Source organism: Miniopterus natalensis, chromosome 1 (assembly GCF_054644295.1).
Source record: "Miniopterus natalensis isolate mMinNat1 chromosome 1, mMinNat1.hap1, whole genome shotgun sequence".
Classification (NCBI taxonomy): Eukaryota; Metazoa; Chordata; class Mammalia; order Chiroptera; family Miniopteridae; genus Miniopterus; species Miniopterus natalensis.
The window spans coordinates 130606644-130629397 of record NC_142081.1 but is presented as its reverse complement, the minus strand read 5'-3'; the positions used below and the strand labels follow the sequence as shown (position 1 = coordinate 130629397).

Below are 22754 nucleotides of genomic sequence, written 5' to 3'. Positions count from 1 at the left end.
GGTGAGGCTCTGGCTAACCCCACGCCCGCCCGGAATCCTCTCAGTACGAGTCCTCTGACTCCAGGGCTCCCTCTCGCCGCCCCCAACACACCCCGCGCCCACGACCCCAAGGCTCCTCACCACCAACAGGTTCCTGTCCTCCACCAGCTGCCGCTTCCGGAGGATCTCCGACTTCAGAATGTCCATGTTGTTGCCCGGGTTTAAGCTCGAGCTCCCCTCTCCGGCCGCTCCGGCCAAGCCTCACCCCGCCGGGCGCGGAAGGCGCACAAACACTGCAAACCCAAACACTATAGCACAACACTGACGGGGACAGCTTCCGGCGGAAGCTGAGGTGAGCGACAGGAGGAAAGAGAGCCCCCAGGGCGCCTGTTGTTGACGACGCCGCTGTGGATGAGCGGCCCCTGGCGGCGCCCTCCGGCAGCGCGCCTGTAGCTTTCACTAGTGCACATACAAGTGAACAGTCTTTTGAATTGTGTGAAGGTCCACCTGCTTCATCTTTAATGATATTATTACACCTGCTCGTACCTTGCTAGTTCAGGTCCAAAAACCTCCTACCAGAACACCTCAATTATGTTAAATAAAGCTAGATCCTACTTATACCAGAGGTTCACATTAGAGTTTCTGAAGTTACCTTCTTAACAAAATTAATGTACTAAAGACAGAAAAACCTGAACATTACCAGCTCATTAATATAAAGTAAAAGGGCAGTGTTCATTGCTAGCTTGTTAAATTCCCTGTAAAGTTAAGCTGCTACATCTATTTAAGTATTTTTCAGAAGTAAATTTGTCTTTCTCACTCTAATTACCTCACAGAAATACTGTAAAAATCATGAGATGACAGGTGTGAAAGCAATTTCTGAACTACGAAGTGCAGCCCTCACTTAAAGTCTGATCCTTAGCCTCTGCTGTGGCTCACATCACCCCTTCCACCTGCAGTCTTCTCCAACAGCCCCCCTCTATCCAAATCTTTCCCTAGTTCAAGGTCTAGCCTCTCAGGAGCTCTCTGCCAGACCCTCAACTGGATCCTTCCCTTCCAACTCTGCTTTTGCCTCTTGCCCTTGTCTTTTTTGTCTCCATATAAGCAATTTTCAACCTTTTTCATCTCATAGCACACATAAACTAATGACTAAAATTCTGCGGCACACCAAGAAATATATCATATTTTTTGCCAATCTCACCAAAAAAATAAGGTGTAATTTTTGATTCATTCACACCAGACAGCTATTGTTGTGTTGGCTGTTGTCATTTTTTTAATTTGACAATCTAAGGGAAAAGAGGTCAGTGCCCCTGACTAAATAGTCAAGCATTGCATGTTTTAAAAATTCTTGTGGCACATCAGTTGAAAATCACTGCTCCATACTCCTACACTATGCTTAGCATTTTTCTTATCTGGTTTCCAAATCAGCATCAGATTTGAAAGGCCCTAGAGGAACTTCTGTAGACAACCTATGACAGCAGTGAGAAGTGATAGTTGAGAACGGAGGAAAAGACTATAAAAAACCAAACTCAGGAACATAAAATTCTGCATATACGTGGTGTTCCAAAAAAAGTGTATACACACTTTAACAGCTGATAGCTCAATTTTGAAAATGAAATGTATTTTAATAAACACTGCCTTTATAATTATACATTATACAATGTGTGTATACATTTTTGGGATACTCTCTACATATATATATACATATATATACATACAATTTCACTGACTGAAGCAAATAAGGGTTGATAGGAACCAATAATGATTAATCTTAAATGCTAGGCTAAGAAAAAAAATTAGACTGAAAATCTTAAAATATAATGAAGTAATTATTAGAATTTTCTGTAAATGTAAATAAACTTCCTTTTGACTTATTGAGAAAAGTCTCATAAGTAAATTTTATAAGTTGTAATATGTGAGAATACTATGTCCTCATTCTAATTACAAATTTGTACAATAATAAATATTCTTAATGATGCACTTTAGCTATCAAAAGCAGATAAAAATTTTAAGTATATATTATTTTTAAGGAAATGGGATTAATACATTTTAAAAATAATACCATCCAAACTACATGCTTAAACATGTGACTGATGACCTAATATGAATAATTCATTACTCAAGAATTATGAACAGCTACTTTGTTGTATTGAGTAACATGATATTATTATAAATATACTGTTCTAGACATCTGTTTAAAATTCCAAGGAAAAAAATGATGTATCTAATCATAACATTAGGTGGTGATCATTGGTTTCAGAAATTAAATTATGAAAATATTTCTGACATACATATTTATTTAACTAAGAAAACATTTAGTGCTGCTTACATTTCAGAATGAAAGAACTAAAAAATTTGCAAGGCTATACAGTACCATTTCTACCTATTTGGGCTGCTCACCCCCACTCCATCTTTTTCCTTCAAATGCTATAATCCAATAATTCTCAAATTTGTTGGTCTCATGCCCTTTACACTCTTAAAAATTACTGAGTATCCTAAAGAGCTTTCCCTAATGTGGGTCATAAGCAAATAATGATCAATGTTTTCCTTGTTAGAAATGAAGACTGAGAAAATTTAAAAGATGGATGGATTCATTTTAAAATAAAAATAATACACCCATACTTGTTAGTACAAATATTTTTGATAAAAAATAACTATTTTCCAAAACAAAACAAAAAATAAGAATTACTTTGTTTTAAATTTTTTTAATCCCCTAGTGTCTAGGTTATTAGTATATAGCTGGATTCTCGTATTTGTTTATAGGTTCAATCTGTTGAAATATAACATATCAGCCCTGGCTGGTGTGGCTCAGTTGGTTGGGCTTCCCTCCAGTGCACCAAAACATTGTGGGCTGAATCTGAAGTAGAGGGCATGCAGGAGGCAGCCAATCTATGTTTCTCTCTCATCAATGTTTCTATTTCTCTCACCCTCTCCCTTCCTCTCTCTGAAATGAATTTTTAAAAAAATTGATAAAAATTCTGCAAAAAAATACAAATAAGCAAAACTATAAATGCAGAACTGCTATAATCCCACCTGCCAGGAGAAAACCATATTGGCAGGTATCCTTTACATACTTTCTCTGCATATATTTGCATGATTTTAAAGCAAAAATGGGATTCCTTCCCATAAATTGTCCATTACTCAATTGAATTTCACTGTCTTTACTTTTTTTTTAATCCTCACCTGAGGATATTTTTTCCATTGCTTTTCAGAGAGAGTGGAAGGCAGAGAGGAGGGGAGGAGAGAGAGAAAAACATCAATGTGAAGGAGACACATCCATTGGTTGCCTCCTGCATGTGACCTGAGCCTCCAACCAACACGTACGTGTTGAACCCAGGACCCTTCAGTCCGTGGGCCAATGCTCTAACCACTGAGCAAAACAGCTAGGTCATCACTGTCTTTATTATTGACTATTTAGTTCATTTCTAATTTTTTGCTGTTATAAACATTACAGAGCAGGGTTAACTGTAGAGGATGACTTAGAAAGGAAGGAAATGTGGAGGGGGGGACAAAAGCAAAAAAATTCTGAAAAATGGACAAAACTGCTTAGAGTTATATAAAAGTGAACAAAAATCATCCTTTATGGCATGTGAAAAGTATCACTACACAGAGTCCGTGGGAATAATCATTTTTGATCAAACTGTCATCTTAACTAACATGTTTCCTTCCAGTGCGGACCCACTCACTTATTCTCACTCCTGGTCCTGCTCCAGTCTCTGTCTGTCCTGTGTGCGATGGCATTTCATTATAGCCGCTTCCTGCCAGCCGAAGCACCTCCCTCATCTCCTTTCTTTCTAGAACATCTGCCATGCTAATTTCTAGTTTTTGACTAATTCTACCATCTACTTTCTGCCCTCCTTCCTCCAGGCTGCTCAGCACTGCTGGAGAAAAATCATGCAACTTGTTTCACTAGGTGTCACTAGGTGCGTTTGCTCTCCAGCCTGGGCTGGCCCGCTGTGCCTCTGGTCTTGTCTCTCCTCTGAATCTCCACAATTTGCTTGTCCTTCCTCTAACTGCACGTCCTGCGTTACAGTCCTCCATCTCATTAAGCCTTGGATTCTCAGTTTGTAAACTAAAAGTAATATTAGCTACCTTGGACAGGAGTGGAAGTAAGAAGGATGTTTCTAATATATTAAGAGATGAGAAAGAAAAAGATTTCCTCCTGAGAATTAAACTAGAAAATTCCCAAACAGTGAAGGTGACTGCATCTATGGTGTGTACATCAAAAAGCTGTCAGTCAATGTGTGACTTAATGATTTGGAAATGCACAAAACTCCAAGCAGAAGGAGGGCAGTAGTAGTAAACAGCCTGCGCACTGGAGACATCGAGCAAATTAGAGAAGCTTCGTACACAGCAGATTCCACTTGGAGTGTCCCCAAGGCTTCCTGCCTTCTCAGTGTCAAGGCTTTTGCCCACCCACCTGTGCTTTAATCAGGGGGTGGGAGACCCAGTCCAGACATTTTCTGTCTTTGCTGTCTAAGCCCAAAACCAGAAACTATCAAAGACACTCAGTAAACTCATTTTATTTCTTAAATGTTCAATGAACATATCGTATTCCAAAAATGACTTTCCCTATCCTTTTTGGTTGATGATATTTTAAGCATTCCTTGAAAGCTTAGCCTGAGCACTCTAGTCCTAAGCATGTTGTCTTACCGCCAGAATGTTCCCCTTCTCATGAGGTGAGGCTGGTCCTGGAAGCTCTGGGAATAACATTAATCTAGGAATGAGGATTTCTGTCCTAATGCTGTACTAATATTTTATTTAGGATTTTTAGATTTAGAGTCATAAGTGGGAATGGCCTACAGTTTTCTTTGGGTATCTATATTTGTTGGGTATCACAACTGTGCTGGCTCCATACAAGACATTTGAATATTTCCTTCTTTTTCTAGGGTCTGAAACAGTACCTCAGAATTCATTGGCCCTAACGGCCTGGTAAAATTCCCCTGTGGGAACATCTGGACCTGGTGCTATTTTGGAGAGTAGCTCTTTGCTCTTCTTCCCCATTTCTACCATGGCAGTTGGTCTGTTAAAATGTTATATCTCGTTTAAAGTCCATTTTAAGAAATTATACTGTCCTGTAGTTATTTATTTTATCCAGATTTTCCAACGTATTTGCTAAAACTGAACAAAGTCATTTCTTAAGCTAATTGTACTTTCCTCTGCATCTGGAGTTAATTTTCCTTATTCCATATTTTGTATATTTTTGCTTTCTCCCCTTTTTTTTGTTCAGTTAAGAGTTCACCTATTTATTGCCTACGAATCAGTTCTTAGATTTATTGTTTTAATTCTATATTTTTCTGTTTTACACATCTTCGTTTTAGGATTTTATCTTTATTAATTACATCCTTTTGCTTTTCAAAGGTTTATTTTGTTGTATTTCTAACTTCTTACATGAGTGCTTAATTAATTTAGTTTATTATTATAACTTTTTAATTAATTAGTACTATTTTAGTAAAATTCCTTGGGTTCTGATATGTCATTTTCATACTTGTCTAGGTATTGTCTATTTGGTTTTTTGTTCTCCTTTTTGATCCAAATGTTATCTGAACATTAAAAAATTTCCAAGTAGTAGGAATATTTTATTTTCTGTTTTGTCACTAATTTCTAGTTTTTAAAAATTCTACTTATTGGAATATATTAAGATATTATCTGTAGCCTAAAATATGGCCAGTAGTTGTGAATGTTCCAAGGATACTTGAATAGGTGTAATCTCTGTGTCAGGGTACAGACTATTTATTTTCTTTATATATCCTATAATCTTTGTTATGAATAATGAAATTGTTATTCAGTGCATAGATATTCCTATATCTTCATTGTGAATTGTAACTCTTATGATTATAAAATGCTCTTCTTGGTCTCATTCAGTGCTTTCTGCCATGAAATCAACCCTGTGTAAGGTTGTGATTGCGAGCCCTGATTTCTTTATGTTTGCATATTCCTGAGATAGCTTTTCTATTCTTGTATTTCCAAACTTTCAAAATCACTCTATCTTGTATACAACATAGCGTTGTGTTATGATTTGTGCTCCAATCTGAAGCTGTATATTTTAAATAGGCAAATTTAGCTCATTTATGTTTATTCATGTAAGATGTTTGATCTTAGTTCTGTCATATTGTTAGGCTTTCTGTTTTGTAATTTTTTTCACTTATTTCACTATGTGATTTTGTTTGATTTGTTGTAGTTTTATGTCTGTGTTTTGATCATTTGAAAGGTTTGTATTTTTGTTGTGGGTTACAAATAATAATTATAAATTACCTGGTGCCCTTAATCATCTATTTCTTTAAAGTGTCTATTCACTCCTTACTATATTTCTTTATTTTCTTTTTTCTCAATTGCCATATTTTAGTTGATTATATTCTTTCTCAGTATGTTCCGTTGTCTTAAAGATATAAACTAAAATCTCTATTTGATTTACCAGCTTGAAATATTTTACCCACGATTATAGATATGAAAATCATATTTACACAAAATCCCATTTTCTCTTTTCCTCCCAACTTTTGTTAAATCGTTTTTAAATTGTGAGGCTTTATGTTATTTATGTAACCTTAAGCTCCGTATCGTTTCCTTAGTCGTATAGTTAATTCAATGTTTGTTGCCATTTCTTTTGCATCAGTTTTTCCATTCACCTCACCTAATGGTGATTAATGTTCAACAACATGCATCCAGATGAATGGAATTGCTTTGAATGAATGAGAATGAAGGACTGGAAGGATTCTCCCCCTCTCTCCTACTAGAACACAGTTGGCTCCCAAGGACTATCTTTGCGTCCTTGCACCATTTCTCTTCCTCGCCATCCAGAGTCACTGCAAAGCTGTGAAATTTCACAAACTTGCGCCACCGCGACACCTCTTGGCGGAAGCGTAGGATGCCGACGGAGGGGCGGTGCAGTGCGGTCCTCCCGCCGGCAAGGGGCGCCGTGGCCAGGAGACTGCGGCGTAGGTGAGTCTCTCCCTGCCGCACGCTTACCTGACCCCGCTCTGGCACGCGCCCTGCGGATTCGGCGTAGGGGTTGGCGCCGGCTGCGGTTCCGGCCGTCACGGGCTTAGGCCGAGTGCGCCCAGCCTTGCCTCACGGCGGCGCCTGGGCCTTGGTGCACCGCCGCGGCCCATGGGGAGAGTCGGCCTGGCCGGCCGGGTAAGTAGCACCCCCGGGGGAGGCACTGAGATGGGTGGCCCGGCGGGGAGGGGGGCGGGAGCGCCTCTCCGGGGGAGGGTTGGATGTGAGACCACGGGTTTAGGCCGCGTCGCTCTGGGGCGGAGGACCCGGGCCGGTCCCCCGAGCCGCCGGCGCCCGCGGACTCCAGGCGGACCCCCGTCCCGCCGACCCTCTGTTTCCCTTTGCTCCCCGCCGCCGCTTTCCTATTTACCTCGGGTTACCGGGGCCTCGAGCTCTGCCTCTGTTCTCCCGATTCTTCCTTTTACCGTCTGGTTCCGTCTGCGTTGGACTCGAGGACGTTTTTCTCTCCCCTCGATTGGTCATGTTTTGTAAAAGTTGCCGGGTCCCTAGACCCCGGTCGCCAGGCCTGTGTCACCTGTGTCACTTTCACCCCTCTGAGGCCAAGGCAGTGGAGAAGAGAGCAGCTGTTTCCTTCCCGGGCCGTGGAACTCCTGAAGTCGATGTCCCTCAAAGACGAGTTGTTTTCCTGGACAGGTGAAGGAAGACGTGGCTCCGGCGTTACCTCGGTCCTTGTCCTTTGAAAGTGATGTTTTAGCTCTGGTGTTCAAACAACAAGCAGGCATTTTCTGAGCGTCACCTCTTGCCCAGACCGTCTGTTATGAACGGCAGTTGCAAAATAATTAAGACACTGTTCCTGCTCTCGGAGTTTGGTCTCTAGGGAAACAGTCAAAAAACCCATGCCTGGGTTGATCCGAAGGACTAGGATGGGGTCTGGAAATGCTTCCAAGAGGAAGTGATGCTTATAACTGAGTCTTGGAGGTGTTTTATTAGATGTGCAAGATGCGAAAAGGTTCCCTGCAGAGGAAAGGAGTGTAAAGGTAGCTTCTGCTACCAGAAGCACCATAGTGCATTCTGGGAGAACTGCAAGTAATGCAGAGAGGGAGCTTTGAGGAGAGGTAGTCGGGTCAGATCAAAAGGTTCTTTGAGAAGTCAGTAAAGGAGAGCCAGCTTTGAAGGTACTGATTGCTAGAACCAGGAGAATTGGTGGAAAATATATTCTAGATACGGGCAAATTGATGTGTAGATGCAGATAGATGTGGGCTGTATCTCCCAGTAACAGCTGGAGTTTTTAAAGAGGCAACTCAGTTTCCACATTTTTATGGGATAAAGGTCGCAGACATTTTGACTATAATAAAGATATTCAGGGGATATGGGGCAATAAAGTAGTAACTTAAACCGAGGGTGTTCTATTTTTAGAATTTTATTAAGAAATGTGCTGCAAGCTGTACAGTGTAGAATAGATTGTGAGACAGACAAAAATATAACCTGGTGTAATAGAAATGTTAACAGTGAAGAGCTATTCTGATTGTGGAGCTCTGTGATGACTAAGGATAGTCTTTATGGAAAATGAGAATTGGGGGAGAATTGTGCATTCTCAAATGTAACTTTATAAAGTGGATTTCTTTTTAAAAAATTTTTGTTTATTGATTTTTAGAAACAGAAAGGGGGAGAGAGACAGACATCGATTTGTTGTTCCACCTGTTTATGCATTCATTGGTTGATTCTTGTATGGTGCCCTGACTGAGGATTCAACCTGAAACCCTGACATATCAGAAGGATGTTCTAACCAACTGAGGTACCCGGCCAGGACAAGTAGATTTCTTTTTACCTGTTTGTTTTTTGTTTTTTGTTTAAATATGTTTTTTTATTTTAGAGAGAGAGGAAGGGAGAGGGAGAGAAACATTGATCTGTTGCCTCAGGTATCCACCCCATCCCAGGACTGAACCGCAACTTGGGCATGTGTCCTGACTGGGAATCAAACTGGTGACCGGGATGACACTCTACCAACTAAGCCACACTGGCAGGGCTACCTGGTTTGTTTTAAATTATCTTTCTGGAACAGATGATCCAGGGCTGGTAATCTCTCTAGTCTTTCATAATAGTAAATTGTGAAGGATGTTTTGTTATATACTTAAATTGCAGGTGACTCCCATGGACTTTGTCTGGAATACCCTCCAGCCTGCGTTATTTTGGTAATTATCAAATCTATGAGAATTGATGAAAATTGTAAACTGTGACAAAGGCGTCAGAAGTGGAGGTATAGGGAAATTGTAAAAAGTCTTTAAAAAGTCATCATGAATCTTATCTGTGAGGCAGATGCTTTGTGTTACCTATATTCTTTTGTTGACATGGGTGTGCATTGCCCCTCATAGTTTTCCTTGTGTTCCTTTCTGTAGATGTATACTTCCCATATTCTTTAGGCTTCATTTTTTGTTCGTGGTACATGAATACCTGTTTAGTGATAAGAAGGTCTCTTACCAAGCTTGCTTCTTGAGGTGCTCAGAACTCAGACCTTGACTTATTATTAGTTGTGTGGTTGTAGTATTTTTTGTCCCATAAATTATAGTATACTGTTTAAAATTTACCATACTTACATCAGATCCCACTTACCATAAGTTAATATCCTGAGAAGTCAGATCTGCAGATCTTATTGTTTCATGATAATATGGTTTAAGTGGTTTAAAATGCATTAACATTTTCCATCCACTTGCAGATACAATTAGAAAATATTTATAAAGTGCTTACAATTTTCCAAGCATGGTGCTAAGCTAGAGATACAAGAATGAAGTCAAGAACAGCCGTTACATGAGGCATAACATGTAAAAGTTGCCCTGAGCCAGTTGTGTTCAGGGGAAACAAATTGGAGATAGTTTTATGTGTGAGTAGTAGTCACGAAAGGCTTGAAAGATGAGTGGGATACTTCTGAGAAAACTTCTTCCATGTTCTTTTTCTGCCAGTGGGGCATGTTTAAAAAATATACTTTGCCAGCCTAGGTAGAATCTTGAAAAGTTATTGTTCTGCTAGCAGAACCATGTTTACTGTGTTTCTTCTTAAATGGAGCATATATGAAAGATGTGTTGATCAAAAGGTGGAGATAACAATAAAAAAGAAGTAAATAGCAGTTATATTAAGTTGTAAAAGTCAGCTATTTGTATTTGCATTTGATCCTGGCTGCTTAAGGTATATCCAAATGTTAGAAAGTGCTGCTTTTTATTTTCTGGCACAAGACATCATGAAATAAATGTGTTTGTTGTATCATCTAAGTAACACCTTGACATGAATTAAGTTCAGGTGCTGGCTGTTTGTCAATGCATTTGTTACATTCAGTGGTAGCAGTGGGGAGAATGAACGAATCAACTATGATATTTTTATAAGTGCTTACAACACCTAAAATAAAAAATACACACACCTTTTAAGGAATAGATGCAATAAAGCTATGTAAATAAAATTATATAAAAGGAGGAAAACAAGGAATTAATGAGAATGGAATTCAGAGCCAGGAAAATCACTTGAATGGGATAGGTTCTTGTTCAGATCTTGTCTCTTGTTTTGGGTGGTGAAATCACTGGAGCTTGTAGCATTATAGTAAGTAATTAAAAACAGGCCATGTGTGCATGGATGGATGATGAATGTGTTGTTGCTGTGATTAATGCAGTCCTGTGGAGTTGAAGTTCAGTAAAAATAAGAAAGCTCTTTTGCATTTACTGTGATGCTGAGATCTGATTTATAAGCACTTTGTTGCAGAAACTAGCAGATGATGCTAAGATGACATCAGTTTCTAATATTTAAAGTGTGTTTTTGAAGGTTTTGAGAATAGAAGCAAGGAATTTTAAATTAACATAAGACTTGCTGCATAATGATTTCTGAAGCTTGCAGATCAAGGCAAATCACATGGAAATGTCAACAAACCATCTTCAATTTAGAAATAGACTCAGAGGAAGTATAGTCTCATGAAACCTCATTAATTCAGCCTTGAAATCCTTTTTCAATATTGGATTTTTAGCCCGGCCGGGTGTGGCTCAGCGATTGAGCATCGACCTAGGATCCAGGCGATAGGGGTTTGATTCCTGGTCAGGGCACATGCCTGGGTTGCAGGCTCGATCAGTGACTCTCTCATCATTGATGTGTCTCTCTCTCTCCCTCTCCTTTCCCCTCTCTGAAATCAATAAAGATATATTTAAAACAAAACAAAACATATATATATATATCTTTATCAATAAAGATATATTTAAAACAAAACAAAACATATATATCTTTATCAATAAAGATATATTTAAAACAAAGCATATATATATATCTTTATCAATAAAGATATATTTAAAACAAAACATATATATATATATCTTTATTGATCTCAGAGAGAGGAAAAGAGAGGGAGAGAGAGAGAAACATCAATGATGAGAGAGTCATTGATCGAACCTGCAACCCAGGCATGTGCCCTGACCGGGAATCGAACCCCGATCGCCTGGATCCTAGGTCGATGCTCAACCGCTGAGCCACACCCAGCTGGGCAATAAAGATATATTTTTAAAAATAATAATAAAATAAAATAAATTGTAGTAAAATATATATAACATAAAATTTGCCATTGTCACCATGTTTAAGTGCACTGTACCATGGCATTAAGTACATTCACATTGTGCAACCATTACCACCATCCATCTCCAGACCCTTTGGCCTACTCTTTCTAGTGGAAGCTGTGGGCATATGTGATTTCACTCCTGATTCATGTGGCTAAGTAGACTTTATTTGAATATTAATATTTCAACAAATATTTATTTTTTATTTTATTTTTTATTTACTTTTAAATTTTATTTTTGTTTAAAATATTACAGGTGTCCCTTTTTCTCCCCAATGACCCATTCCACCCCGTCCCATCCCTCTCCCCAGTCCCTCTCCCCACCGTTGCCCTTGTCCTTGGGTTGTGCATATATGCATATAAATTCTTTGATTATTCTCAACAAATATTTATTAAATGCCTACTCTGTGCCAGAAATTGGAGATGCAAAAATGAATAAGCTAATCTTCCCCTTTATAGTTTAGTGGGCATTTGATTAACCTATTTCTGTTTGTAAATACCTCATCTGATGAAGTTTTCAAGTTTTTTATGAAGAGGTATTGGAAGAAATAGAGTGAAGTTTGGGTTGCAAACCAGTTTTGATCATTTATCTTTATGTTTATAATTTCCCAGAAAGCTTTGTTTAGATTTGTTTCCCAGAATGTTCTATTCTTCCTTTGCCTTTATAAGAATAAAGAAAGACAGAACAAATGAACCTGTAGTTTTTACTAGGTTTTGGTTTGGTGACCAATTGGATGAAGAGGGCTCAAAAATTAAACTAGGGTAGATGAAAGATGCGTGGTCATTTCTCAAGTATGTTTTTATGAGAACCACGGTGTTAAGCAGGACCTTCAGCGTTGTTGTTCTTGCTGATGCTCTGTTTGAGTTTTTCAGATTAAGTTTAAGGATATCTTATCTAAATTTTAATTTTAATTTAGATAAAGATGACTAGTTTTGAATGCCACGTAGGCTAGGGGGAAGTAGACTCTAGGAGGATTTCCTCTAAAGCTTTGAAGACAAGGTTGTATTTCAGCCATACTTAATTAAGAAATGTCTTTCATTATTTTTTCTTCATTTAGTTTTAGTGACTCAAGTTTAACGTGACAAGGCATTGCCAAGTTCCTGAATAAACTGTTTACTGTGTCTGGCACTGAAGACAGTGGGAATTTCCCTGTTGGATGTGCTCTCTAGGAAATTGTTGGTGCTGCTATCAGCTAAGCTGGGAGTTGTCACAGAAGCTTTAATGTCGGCATCCTTGGAATTTTAGGTGATTCATTGGAGCAGTCACCAGTATCCTGGGCCCTGCTTTTATTCACCCTGCTTCTGTGCTACCTTGGGGGCCTTTCATTAAGAAATCAAAACAGAGCCCCGCCAGAGTAGCTCAGCGGTTGAGCATCGACCTTTGATCCAGGAGATGGAGGTTTGATTCCTGGTCAAGGCACATGCCAGGGTTGTGGGCCTGATCCTCAGTAGGGGGTGTGCAGGAGGCAGCTGATCAGTGACTCACTCATCATTGATGTTTCTCTCTCCCTCTCCCTTCCTCTCTCTGAAATCAATAAAGATATATTTTTTAAAAAAGAAACCGAAACAGAGCTTTTAGGTAATCTGAGGATTTGTATTATCAAGAAGCAGCAACAATGTAGTGGGGCGCTGAATTCCAGGCAGAGAGAACTACAGTGCTCAAAACCAGAACAGCTATTCTGAGGGAGTAAAGTTGGTATCTACTCCATCACCCCCTCAAAGTGGAACCAAGGTTAGCTAAGGTGTTGGGGCAGCAGGGTATAGAATACCGGATATAGAAGGGTAGAGAAGTAAGCATACAACAGAGAGAAATTTTTGCCCTGAGTCAGATATAACCCTGGGAGTAGATTTCCTTCTTGTTAATGTCTTCCTGAAACACAGACACAGGCTGAACAGGCTTTGTATATAACACAGTTTCTATGGCAAAATGCTGTCTGGGCCTGAGAACTGGCAAGACTTTTGGATGCGTTCAGAAATGGGAAGCTACTTGTGCTAAGCATTTATTTGCAATTTAGGGGTTTCAATCAAAAAATTATTTTTCCATCTGAGAAAGACTGATGTCTTATTTTGAGAAGTGGGTCATGTTGTGGGTTTCAGAATGTTGAGGTTTTTATAAAAGGTGGCAGTAGGGATTTACTAGCAAGGGCTGTGGTGTTCACCTGACTGGGTTTGAAATGACCTGGGGCAGATTTATCTCTGGAAGTCCCACCCAGTTTCCCATCTGTAATCTGGTGCTAGGCTTCTGCAGCAAATACTGCATTTACCTCCACTCTGGCCAGATAGTTTAATAAGTGTTAACTATTGTCTTTGTTTTTGTTGTTATTTTGTTTTCCTCTATTCTGCAGGGATATTGTATATTCATCATTCACATATAGCGTCATATCTTTTTGTAACCAATGTCATGAGGAAATCAGGATATTTAAGATCTAACCCTCTACACTCCCCTCAACAAGTAGTAATAAAATACATCACTTGATTAACCTATTTCTGTGAGATCATTTCTGTTTTGTTTTTTAATCTCTTAGGCATATGTTTAAATTTTTTCTCTATAAAAGGGTAGTTAATTGTGCTGAATGAATCTGGTGTTTTTGTAAGGTTTCAACTTTTTGCTGTTGAGACCAAATAGAATTTTTTAAATTGGATGTATGTAATTAATAATGTTATGAATCTAGAACTTTTCATCTTTAGCTCATTATATGATGTAGAACATACCTATTTTACCAGTGAATTCCTTGACCACATGATCTTATTAATTCTAAAAGTTTATTTTTAAAATAATACATGCATATTAGAAGACACTGACTGGTGATACCAGATGTCTTGGCTTCTGTCACTGAAGGTTCCTAGACTAGGGGATCTCTTTAAATACATTTTACCTCTAAAATTCCTTGAAAATGACTTATTTTTAACACAAAACAATTTTGTTTGTTACTCCTCACCCAAGGATGTGTTTTCCATTGATTTTTAGAGAGAGTAGAAGGAAGGGAGGGAGGGCAGGGGGAGAGAGAGAGAAATATCCATGTGAGAGAGACACATCGATTGGCTGCCTCCCAAACGTACCCCGACTGGTGCTGGGGATGGAACCTGCAACCCAGGTATGTGCCCTTGATTGGGAATCGAACCCATGACCCTTTGGTGGGCAGGTTGGCACTAACCACTTAGCCACACCAGCCAGGGCAACACAAAAAAGATTTTAAATCTTTACTGTATTTTGCATTTTTTAATTCCCACCCCTCCTTGTCTTTTAGCATTAAACTGAAAAGATGTCCCTATATGATGATCTGGGAGTGGAGACTAGTGACTCGAAAACGGAAGGCTGGTCCAAAAACTTCAAACTTCTGCAGTCTCAGCTTCAGGTGAAAAAGGCAGCTCTCACTCAAGCAAAGGTAAGATAAGCCCACAGTAGAAGTAGAAGTCAACAGAGCAGGTTCCTCCTTAGATTAAGAGTAAGATGGTTCTAACTTGCTCTCCTGCCATTTTATTGATTATATAGGATTAAACATTTATGGTGAGAAAGGCTCAGATTGGCTGTGAATGTGTCAGGTGTATGTAATCTGGGGGTCATGGTTTTTGTTCCTGTTGTATACATGTTGAACATTGACTGCGTCCTTGAAATTACTCAACATGTAAAACATTAAAAACATAGGTGCCCACTGGATATTTGATACTAAAATGTTACTGTCAAATACTTTTAGGAACGAGAATGGTATTGTGGTTTGCTTAATGTTTTAAGGGCCCTTATGTTTTAAAGCATTCATCTCCGTTGGAGGTTACATCTTCCCAAATGGGGCAAATATTGGTCCTGAGGGGGTTAAAAAAAAAACTTGCTCTTTTTATGTATAAAGCACAGATATACATAAAGTACGTAAACAGTTACATAGTGTATCTGTGGTATTAAAATTTTATGGGTGGGGGAAAATGTATTAAGAGTCCTTAAGGAGGGAAGCTATAATGAAAAAAGTTGAGAAAAAATGCTTTAGAGATACATTTTGAAATCTTTACTGATAAATGGTGTAATTTCTGAGATTTACTTGAAAATAATCCAATCTGGGGCAGAGGAGATAACAATGTACGTGAAACAGAATTAGCCATGAGTTGATAGTTGTTTAAGCTGGGTAACAGAGACTTAAGAATTCTTTAATCGTTCTCTTTAATTTTATGTTTGAAACTTTCTATAATACATTTATAAAGTTAGGATTATTTTTCTTTACTATATCAATACTATATATTGAAGCACTTACTCTTGATTACTCAGTAACCTAGGTTACTTTTTTTCATTGCTTTTTTTCAAAGGGGGAAGGGGAAGGAGAGAGAGAAACATCGATGTGAGAGAGACAACATGGATTGGTTGCCGCCCGCATGTGCCCCGACCAGGGCTGGGAGAATCTTCAACCCAGGTACATGCCCTTGACTGGGAATTGAACCTGGAACCCTTAGGTCCGCAGGCCAATGCTCTAACCACTGAGCCAAACCAGCCTGGGCAACAATGTCTTAAAATTTAAATTTGTTTAGTCAATTCATTGATTAGAGTTTTTGTCTTTTTCACTACATTCATCACTAAAAGGTTTAAATTTTTTTATGCCATTATTTCCTTTAAAAGAGACAGAATTTTGTTTTGTTTTTTAAAACAAGTTTTCATCCTACATGAAAAGAAAATTATTAAAATACTACTTTTTAAAAATTGATTTAATTTTTTAAATCTTTGTAAGTTTCATGTAATTTTTGATTTGCACATAAGGTGTATAAATAAGGTTTATATTTCAATGCCAGTACTATTTCATATATTTTATTTTGGAAGGCCTAATCTTTTCTTTTGTAAAATGACTGGCTCCAAGGAGCCATTCTCATCTTAATAACATAAACTCAGTTAGACGTGTGGGCAGTCTTAGTTCAATGGAAGATAACAAAACAGAAAATAAAAAAGCAGAAGTCAAAATATTCTAGAGATACACAAGTTAAAAACTACTTGGGAAGCCCAGCTGGGCATGGCTCAGTGGTTGAGCATCGACCTAGGATCCAGGAGATCATGGTTCGATTCCCAGTCAGGGCACATGCCTGGGTTGTGGGCTCAATCCCTGGTCAGGGTCGTGCAGGAGGCGGCTGATCAATGACAACTCTCATCATTGATGTTTTTCTCTCTCTCTCTCCCTCTTTCCCTCCCTCCCTTCCCCTCTCCCCTCCTCTCTCTGAAATCAATAAAGATATATTAAGAAAACAGAAACAAAAATCTATTTGGGATAATTTTTTATTACCAGTTTAAAAATTGTCAGCTTTATGAATTACTTGCAGCCAATCTTTTAAAATCCTAGATAATTTGTTTCTTCCTGCCTAGTACTTCAGAATCACTATCTCTTTCCAGCTAGCGCATAATTATAAATATAGGTTAAAAATTAACTTGAATAAAATAAAATTGAGAAAATAGATTCTTCAAAAAAAGAAATATATTGAAAACTCACAATTTATGGATCACATGCTGATTTTCTATACCATTATTTTACTCACATGAAAAGTAGAGAGTTGGATGCTGATAACGAAGTAATTGTGTTTTTATGTGAAATCTAGACTCTTAGACTTCTGCTGTAACTGCTTCAGTCTGTTTATACATTAACTTCAGGAAGTCTCTTGAGATTTCAAATAGACCTTTTTAATCGGTCAAAATAAAAGTTTGCTTATGAAATCATTTCTGCTAACTTTCTAACATCTTTTGAGATTGCTATGTGAAGTTAATGTGTTTTTCTTGAAGGGAAGTGAAGATACATTTCGTTGATTCTCTTAGGATATTTAATTTACTAATTAATTACTCAGTATCAGGTTGGCATAACCAGATCGGTCAAGGAATTTAATAGAGAAAATGTTGCCTACAAATTGAAACTAGTTTGTAGTAGTTTTATTTCTATCTCCATTTAAAAATATATATTGAATAGAAAAATTTATGATTCTGATCATTTCCCCCCTCCATTGTCCTTTAAACTTCGGTATTCACCCTGTGAATTGTAATTTAATGATTGGATTAAATTTATTTGCTTAAAATTATAAGTCATGTTACATTCAAGAGAGATGGTGGCTTATTTTGAATCTTTTGTAGTGATAACTGAAAATCTATAACACTTTAAATTGCAAAGGGAGGGAGCACTTAAACCTTTATAACTGAAAGATTAAGTAGACACCACTATATCCATCTGATCATGATTAGCATTACTAACAGATAATCTGACCTTATGTGCCTGCTGGGGTGATGTAGCATGAAGCACTCCATCTCACCTATAATGTATTCTTGCCAAAAAGCACTGCTCTAATCTAATCAAGATTTAACTCAAGTTTTCAGGAATTGTAGGGCATAGAGGAATAAGTGAAACTACACCATGAGGAACTTATCACGCAGACCTTAGATTGTACAGCATTTTACAAGACAGTGTCAGAGGGAAAAAGAGGAGACAAAAATGTTGCTGCTGCTGCTGCTGCTGCTGATGACTACGGTGACTACAATGATGACAGCAAGTGGGGAGGATTTTCCTAAATCAGGAGACAAATGCATTATGGAATTTTGGTGGGATCCTGGTTCAAAATAAAATTAACTATTTAGAAGACATTTGCGGGACAGTTTGGAAAATCTGAATATGAATTGGGTAGGAAATGATACAGGGAATTATTGATTTTGTTAGGTGTGGTAATAGTGTGGTTATGTACAAGAATGTTCATAATTTTAGGAGATTAAGGATAGTGTCTTGGTGTCTTCAAATTTCTTTCAAATGGTTCAGCATAAAATATAGGTGTAGGGTAAAACAAATATGGTAAAATGTTAACAGTGGTTGATAGTATATGAATGATCATGTTATCTGTATAAGAAATTTTTTTCTGTAGGTTCATAATAAAAAAGGTAGGGCAGGATTTTATATTCTACTGGGAGGGGAAAAACTAATCCACAAGTGTCTTTTGCCCAGGATATAAAAAAAATACCCATTTCTTGTGAAAGATCCGACTAGTCAAAGTGTAATGTGTTGTTACAGATTTGCCCTCCTGGTCAAAGGAGAATCCATTGTAGAGCTGATTTCACATGCAAATTTAAATAAAACTGACCAAATTTACTATAAGTCTTTTACAGTGGAGGCAATTTGTGTTGTTAAAAACAAACAAACAAACAAACAAACAAACAAAAACAACTAATGAAACTAGTATGTGATTATAGTAATAATTGAATTAAAAGGCTATTTTAAAATTATGGCTTTCTTGAATCCCAAAGGTTTGTTACAGAGACTCCCCGCCCCCCCCCCAAAAAAAGCTTTGTTACAAATAGTATGAATTTTAACTTGACGTTTCATTAAACTCTTCTTGTTTTTCAATGAGTTTAGAGCCAGAGAACAAAACAAAGTACAGTTCTTGCCCCGGTAATTGACCTAAAGCGAGGTGGCTCTTCAGACGATCGGCAGATTGTGGACACCCCACCTCATGTAGCAGCTGGCCTAAAGGTAAGCCCCACCTCTGACCTTGACAGGCTTTTCTGCTGTCTGTATGTCTGATTTTATGCATATGCCACTCTGAACACAGTCTACTCGGTAGGCCTTTGCAGTCTAGTCAGTGTCATTTTCAACATAATTTTTACTTCTGTTTTATCAAGTTTAAAACATTTAGCTACTTAAAATAGTTCATTATAGAAAAATTAGAAATCAGAGGTATGCAAAAAAAATAAATGACTTCAATTCTTTCCAGAAGTTAAAAACCGTATTTTGGAATATCTTCCCATTCTATGCTTCTTCTGCCTACTGTTCTCTAACTTGCTTATCTCACTTAATATATTATGACTGTCAAAAAGTATAGGACTATATGCTCATACAGGTTTCACTGTATTCTCTTGTGTGGAATACAGTGTAGTGTAGTTTAATTAATTTTCTTTTTCTTTTTTAAAAAATATTTTTATTGATTTCAGAGAGAGGAAGGGAGAGGGGAAGAGAGAGAGAGAGAGAGAGAGAGAAACATCAATGATGAGAGAGTCATTGATTGACTGCTTCCTGCACGCACCCCGCTTTGGATCGAGCCTGCAACCGGGCATGTGCCCTGACCCGGAATGGAACTGCTATCTCCTGGATCCTAGGTCAATGCTCAATCGCTGAGCCATGCTGGCCAGGCTAGTTAATTTTCCTCAATGCTAGATATATAGTCCCCTCCCCCCAGTTTTTGCTATCATAAAGAGTATTAGTGTTCATTGTTTTGTTGTGGATCAAAATAAAGAAAAGGGTTAAAAATAAAGACAATTCTACCATCCTACCCTTTATTATCCCAGCGATCTTGCATAAGCTTAAAAACTTAGAACCAGACATGGACAGCTGTAGAAATGCGTTAGTGAGGATGAGAAAGATCTGGAAAAGGATAATTCCAAATCACAGTTAAAACTATATAAAATGAGGGGCAAATGAATTAAACATAAACTATAGTTAAAATTACACCCACTCTTTAGGTATACATTTATTCTGTAGATGGCATGCAAATAACACAACTGTGGTAGGTTAAACACCATACATACAAGTTGCTTGATGAGAAATGGCCCAAAGCTTAATGGTAGAATATGCTATTATTGCTGTTTCTTAGCAAGGTACTCTTCTTTTCTCCACTCCCCCCTGCCCCCAACTATTAGAAAGGGCCAGTCAAGCTGAGACACAGCTCCAGCTGCATGCCCCCTTCCTTCCTTTTTTTTTTTTTTGTCAATTGTCCCCTGAGGATATTTTTCCCCTTTGCTTTTCCGAGAGAGTAGAAGGGAGGGGAGAGAGAGAAACATCAATGTGGGAGAGACACATCGACTGGTTACCCTGACTGGAGGGTGGGGAGCGAACCCCCAACGGAAATACATGCCCTTGACCCAGAATTGAACCTGTGACCCTTAGGTGCACAGGCCGACACTAACCACTGAGCAGCACTGACCAAGGCAACCTCCTCCCTTCTTTATTAGTTTCTCATCACAGTTTTTTGTGTGTGTGTGTGTTTTTAAAAAATATATCTATTGATTTCAGAGAGAGGAAGAGAGAGGAGAGGAGAGAGATAGAAACATCAGTGATGAGAGAGTCGTCATTGATCAGCTGCCTCCTGCACACCCCTGACCGGGGACTAAGCCCACAACCCGGGCATGTACCCTGACCAGGAATCGAATCGCAGTCTCCTGGATCCTAGGTAGATACTCAGCAGCTGAGCCACGCCTAGCCGGGCTCATCCTCACAGTTTTGACTGCTCTGGTTTGGAATTCACTTGCTCCCCCACCTTGCTTTTATTCTCAGGTGGGAAACAACTGAAGCTCTTGGTAGGATTTCTTGGCTGGAAGAACTGGTACTACTGCGGGCTAATAGTCTGTGTAGAGGGAGAGGCACCCCACAGTGGAGGTGTTTTGTGGGGGATTCTTAGTCATTTAACATTTTTCCCCACAAACTCACCACCTAAGGTTTTCTCCCTACATCTACTCAAAAGCTGGTTCATAATCTTCTGTTATTGTGTATTGATTCTAGAACCTATAATATTGTTCCCCATCCCCACCCCCCAAGTTTAGTCAATAAGTATTTTTTTCTTGTTATGTAGGTTTCATAATCAGTTTTTTTTTTTTACTTTTTTTTTTAGAGTTGTATTTTTAAAATTTATTGATTGATTTTGGGGGGAGGTAGAAACATCGATGTTGTTCCACTTATTTATTCATTCACTGGTTGATTTTTGTATGTGCCCTAACTGGGGACTGAACCTGCAACCTTGGTATATCGGGACAACACTCTAACCAACTGAGCTACCTGGCCAGGGCTCATAATCAATTTTTAATTGTAAAGTATTCCCATCAGGTGAATGTATTGTAATTTATACAAGTGCTTCCTAACTGTAGAACCATCTAGACCTGCTTTTATGTTGTCATCATAAATAACACTGTAGTGCACATCTCCATAGAGAGTGCTCTATGCATGTAAAATTATTTTCTTAGGATAGATTTCCTGAGGTGGCATTAAGAGATCATTTTCATTGCCAATTTGTTTTAGTGCTGACTTGTTTTCAGCAGAGTATTTCAGCATAAAGCATCACCTACATTATGAGAGTATTTTAGTTTAACCCACCCTCCCCAACATTGGGGAATTAGCATTTTAATTTTTTAAAAATCAACAAACTTCTTTATTCTCTATAGCATTTAGAGAAGGATGGCTCATTGTTAAACCTCACAGGGTTTATACAGTAAAAGTTGTTTGATTTCAAATTTTGAAATGACAGTTTCATATTTACAATTTGTTCTCTCAGAAACTTTTTGATAATAGTATTTCATAAATTGAGTGGCTGATTATTAGTTTCTCTCCTGTCTTAATAATAACTGAAAGGAAATCTTGTTCATGTGCCTTTGCCTTTTAAAAATGTCTTTTATATGAATACAGATTTATTAACTACCTTATGGGGACACTATGTTTAATAGATTTGTGTAAATTTTCCAGTGGTAGGGCCTTGGAGGTAATTACAGTTATTTTTCTAACTTCTTTTATTCATTGAATTATACTGTTCCTGATTTTTAGTTATAAGGAAATGATGAAGTGTTTGTTTTACAATGCAGAATGTCAAACAGAGTGGTGTAATGTTTTAAAATGTCAAACTGAACAGGAATTGTTGGTTTAAATTCATTGATAGTGAATATAAGCCCTTCTGGTCATACCAGTTTTGTGTTCAAAACAATACACATTTTGCAACCTTCCTGCCTTTGATAGTATCGTGCAGTGTGCCTCCTGAAAGAAATCAGAGTGGGCACTCAAGAGTACTAGTCTTAAGCTGTGCTTGTTTAAGATGTCGGTGGAGACCAGTTAAAGCCTCTTATTTTTACAGATAATAAGGAAGAGTTATTCTAAGAAATCATGGAGGAAGGAAAGTATGGAGGTTTAGGAACTTAGACTGTGCGTTAGATCGGGGCTTCCCAGAACCATGTAGAGATCAAGACCACCAAATTAGGGTAAAGCCCCATTTCTCATCATGTATCTTCTAGTTGGCTGTACTCTGTCTGCTTTTTGTCTTTCTGATTTCTTTGTTAAGACTAGATCTTTTCTTTCAAAGAGTACGCCCCAGTTTCTAAATGTTTAGAAGAGAAAGGCAAAACGTTAATCACCTGAACCTGATCTTAGTGGACCTTAAAATAATTAATGACGATGTGAAGGGAATTACATTCACCTGTGCCAGACTCAGCACATGAACTGCAGCCTACCTGGGACAGAGTGTATTCCAGAGCATTTCAAAAAGCCCAAGAGAC

The 22754-nt window shown here is 38.2% G+C and overlaps 2 protein-coding genes across 3 annotated transcripts in view; one reads left to right on the top strand and one right to left on the bottom strand.

Moving 5' to 3' along the window:
* The window catches only part of LOC107542443 (pre-mRNA-splicing factor 18), a 28818-nt gene extending 28505 nt beyond the window's left edge, over positions 1 to 313 (bottom strand). Inside the window, exon 1 of the mRNA XM_016219755.2 lies at positions 121 to 313. Coding sequence (XP_016075241.1) covers positions 121 to 186 — 66 coding nt within the window. The 5' untranslated portion in view covers positions 187 to 313. The remainder of the gene's footprint in view (positions 1 to 120) is intronic.
* RBM17 (RNA binding motif protein 17) overlaps positions 1 to 22754 on the top strand; it is a 43756-nt gene that overhangs the window by 207 nt on the left and 20795 nt on the right. The window contains exons 1-3 of one of the 2 annotated variants that reach the window (XM_016219754.2): positions 6994 to 7110; positions 14761 to 14898; positions 18862 to 18978. In XM_016219754.2, coding sequence (XP_016075240.1) covers positions 14776 to 14898; positions 18862 to 18978 — 240 coding nt within the window. In that variant the 5' untranslated portion in view covers positions 6994 to 7110; positions 14761 to 14775. Of the gene's footprint in view, positions 1 to 6993; positions 7111 to 14760; positions 14899 to 18861; positions 18979 to 22754 lie in introns of those variants that run through there. The other variant, XM_087825850.1, reaches the window with a different exon arrangement.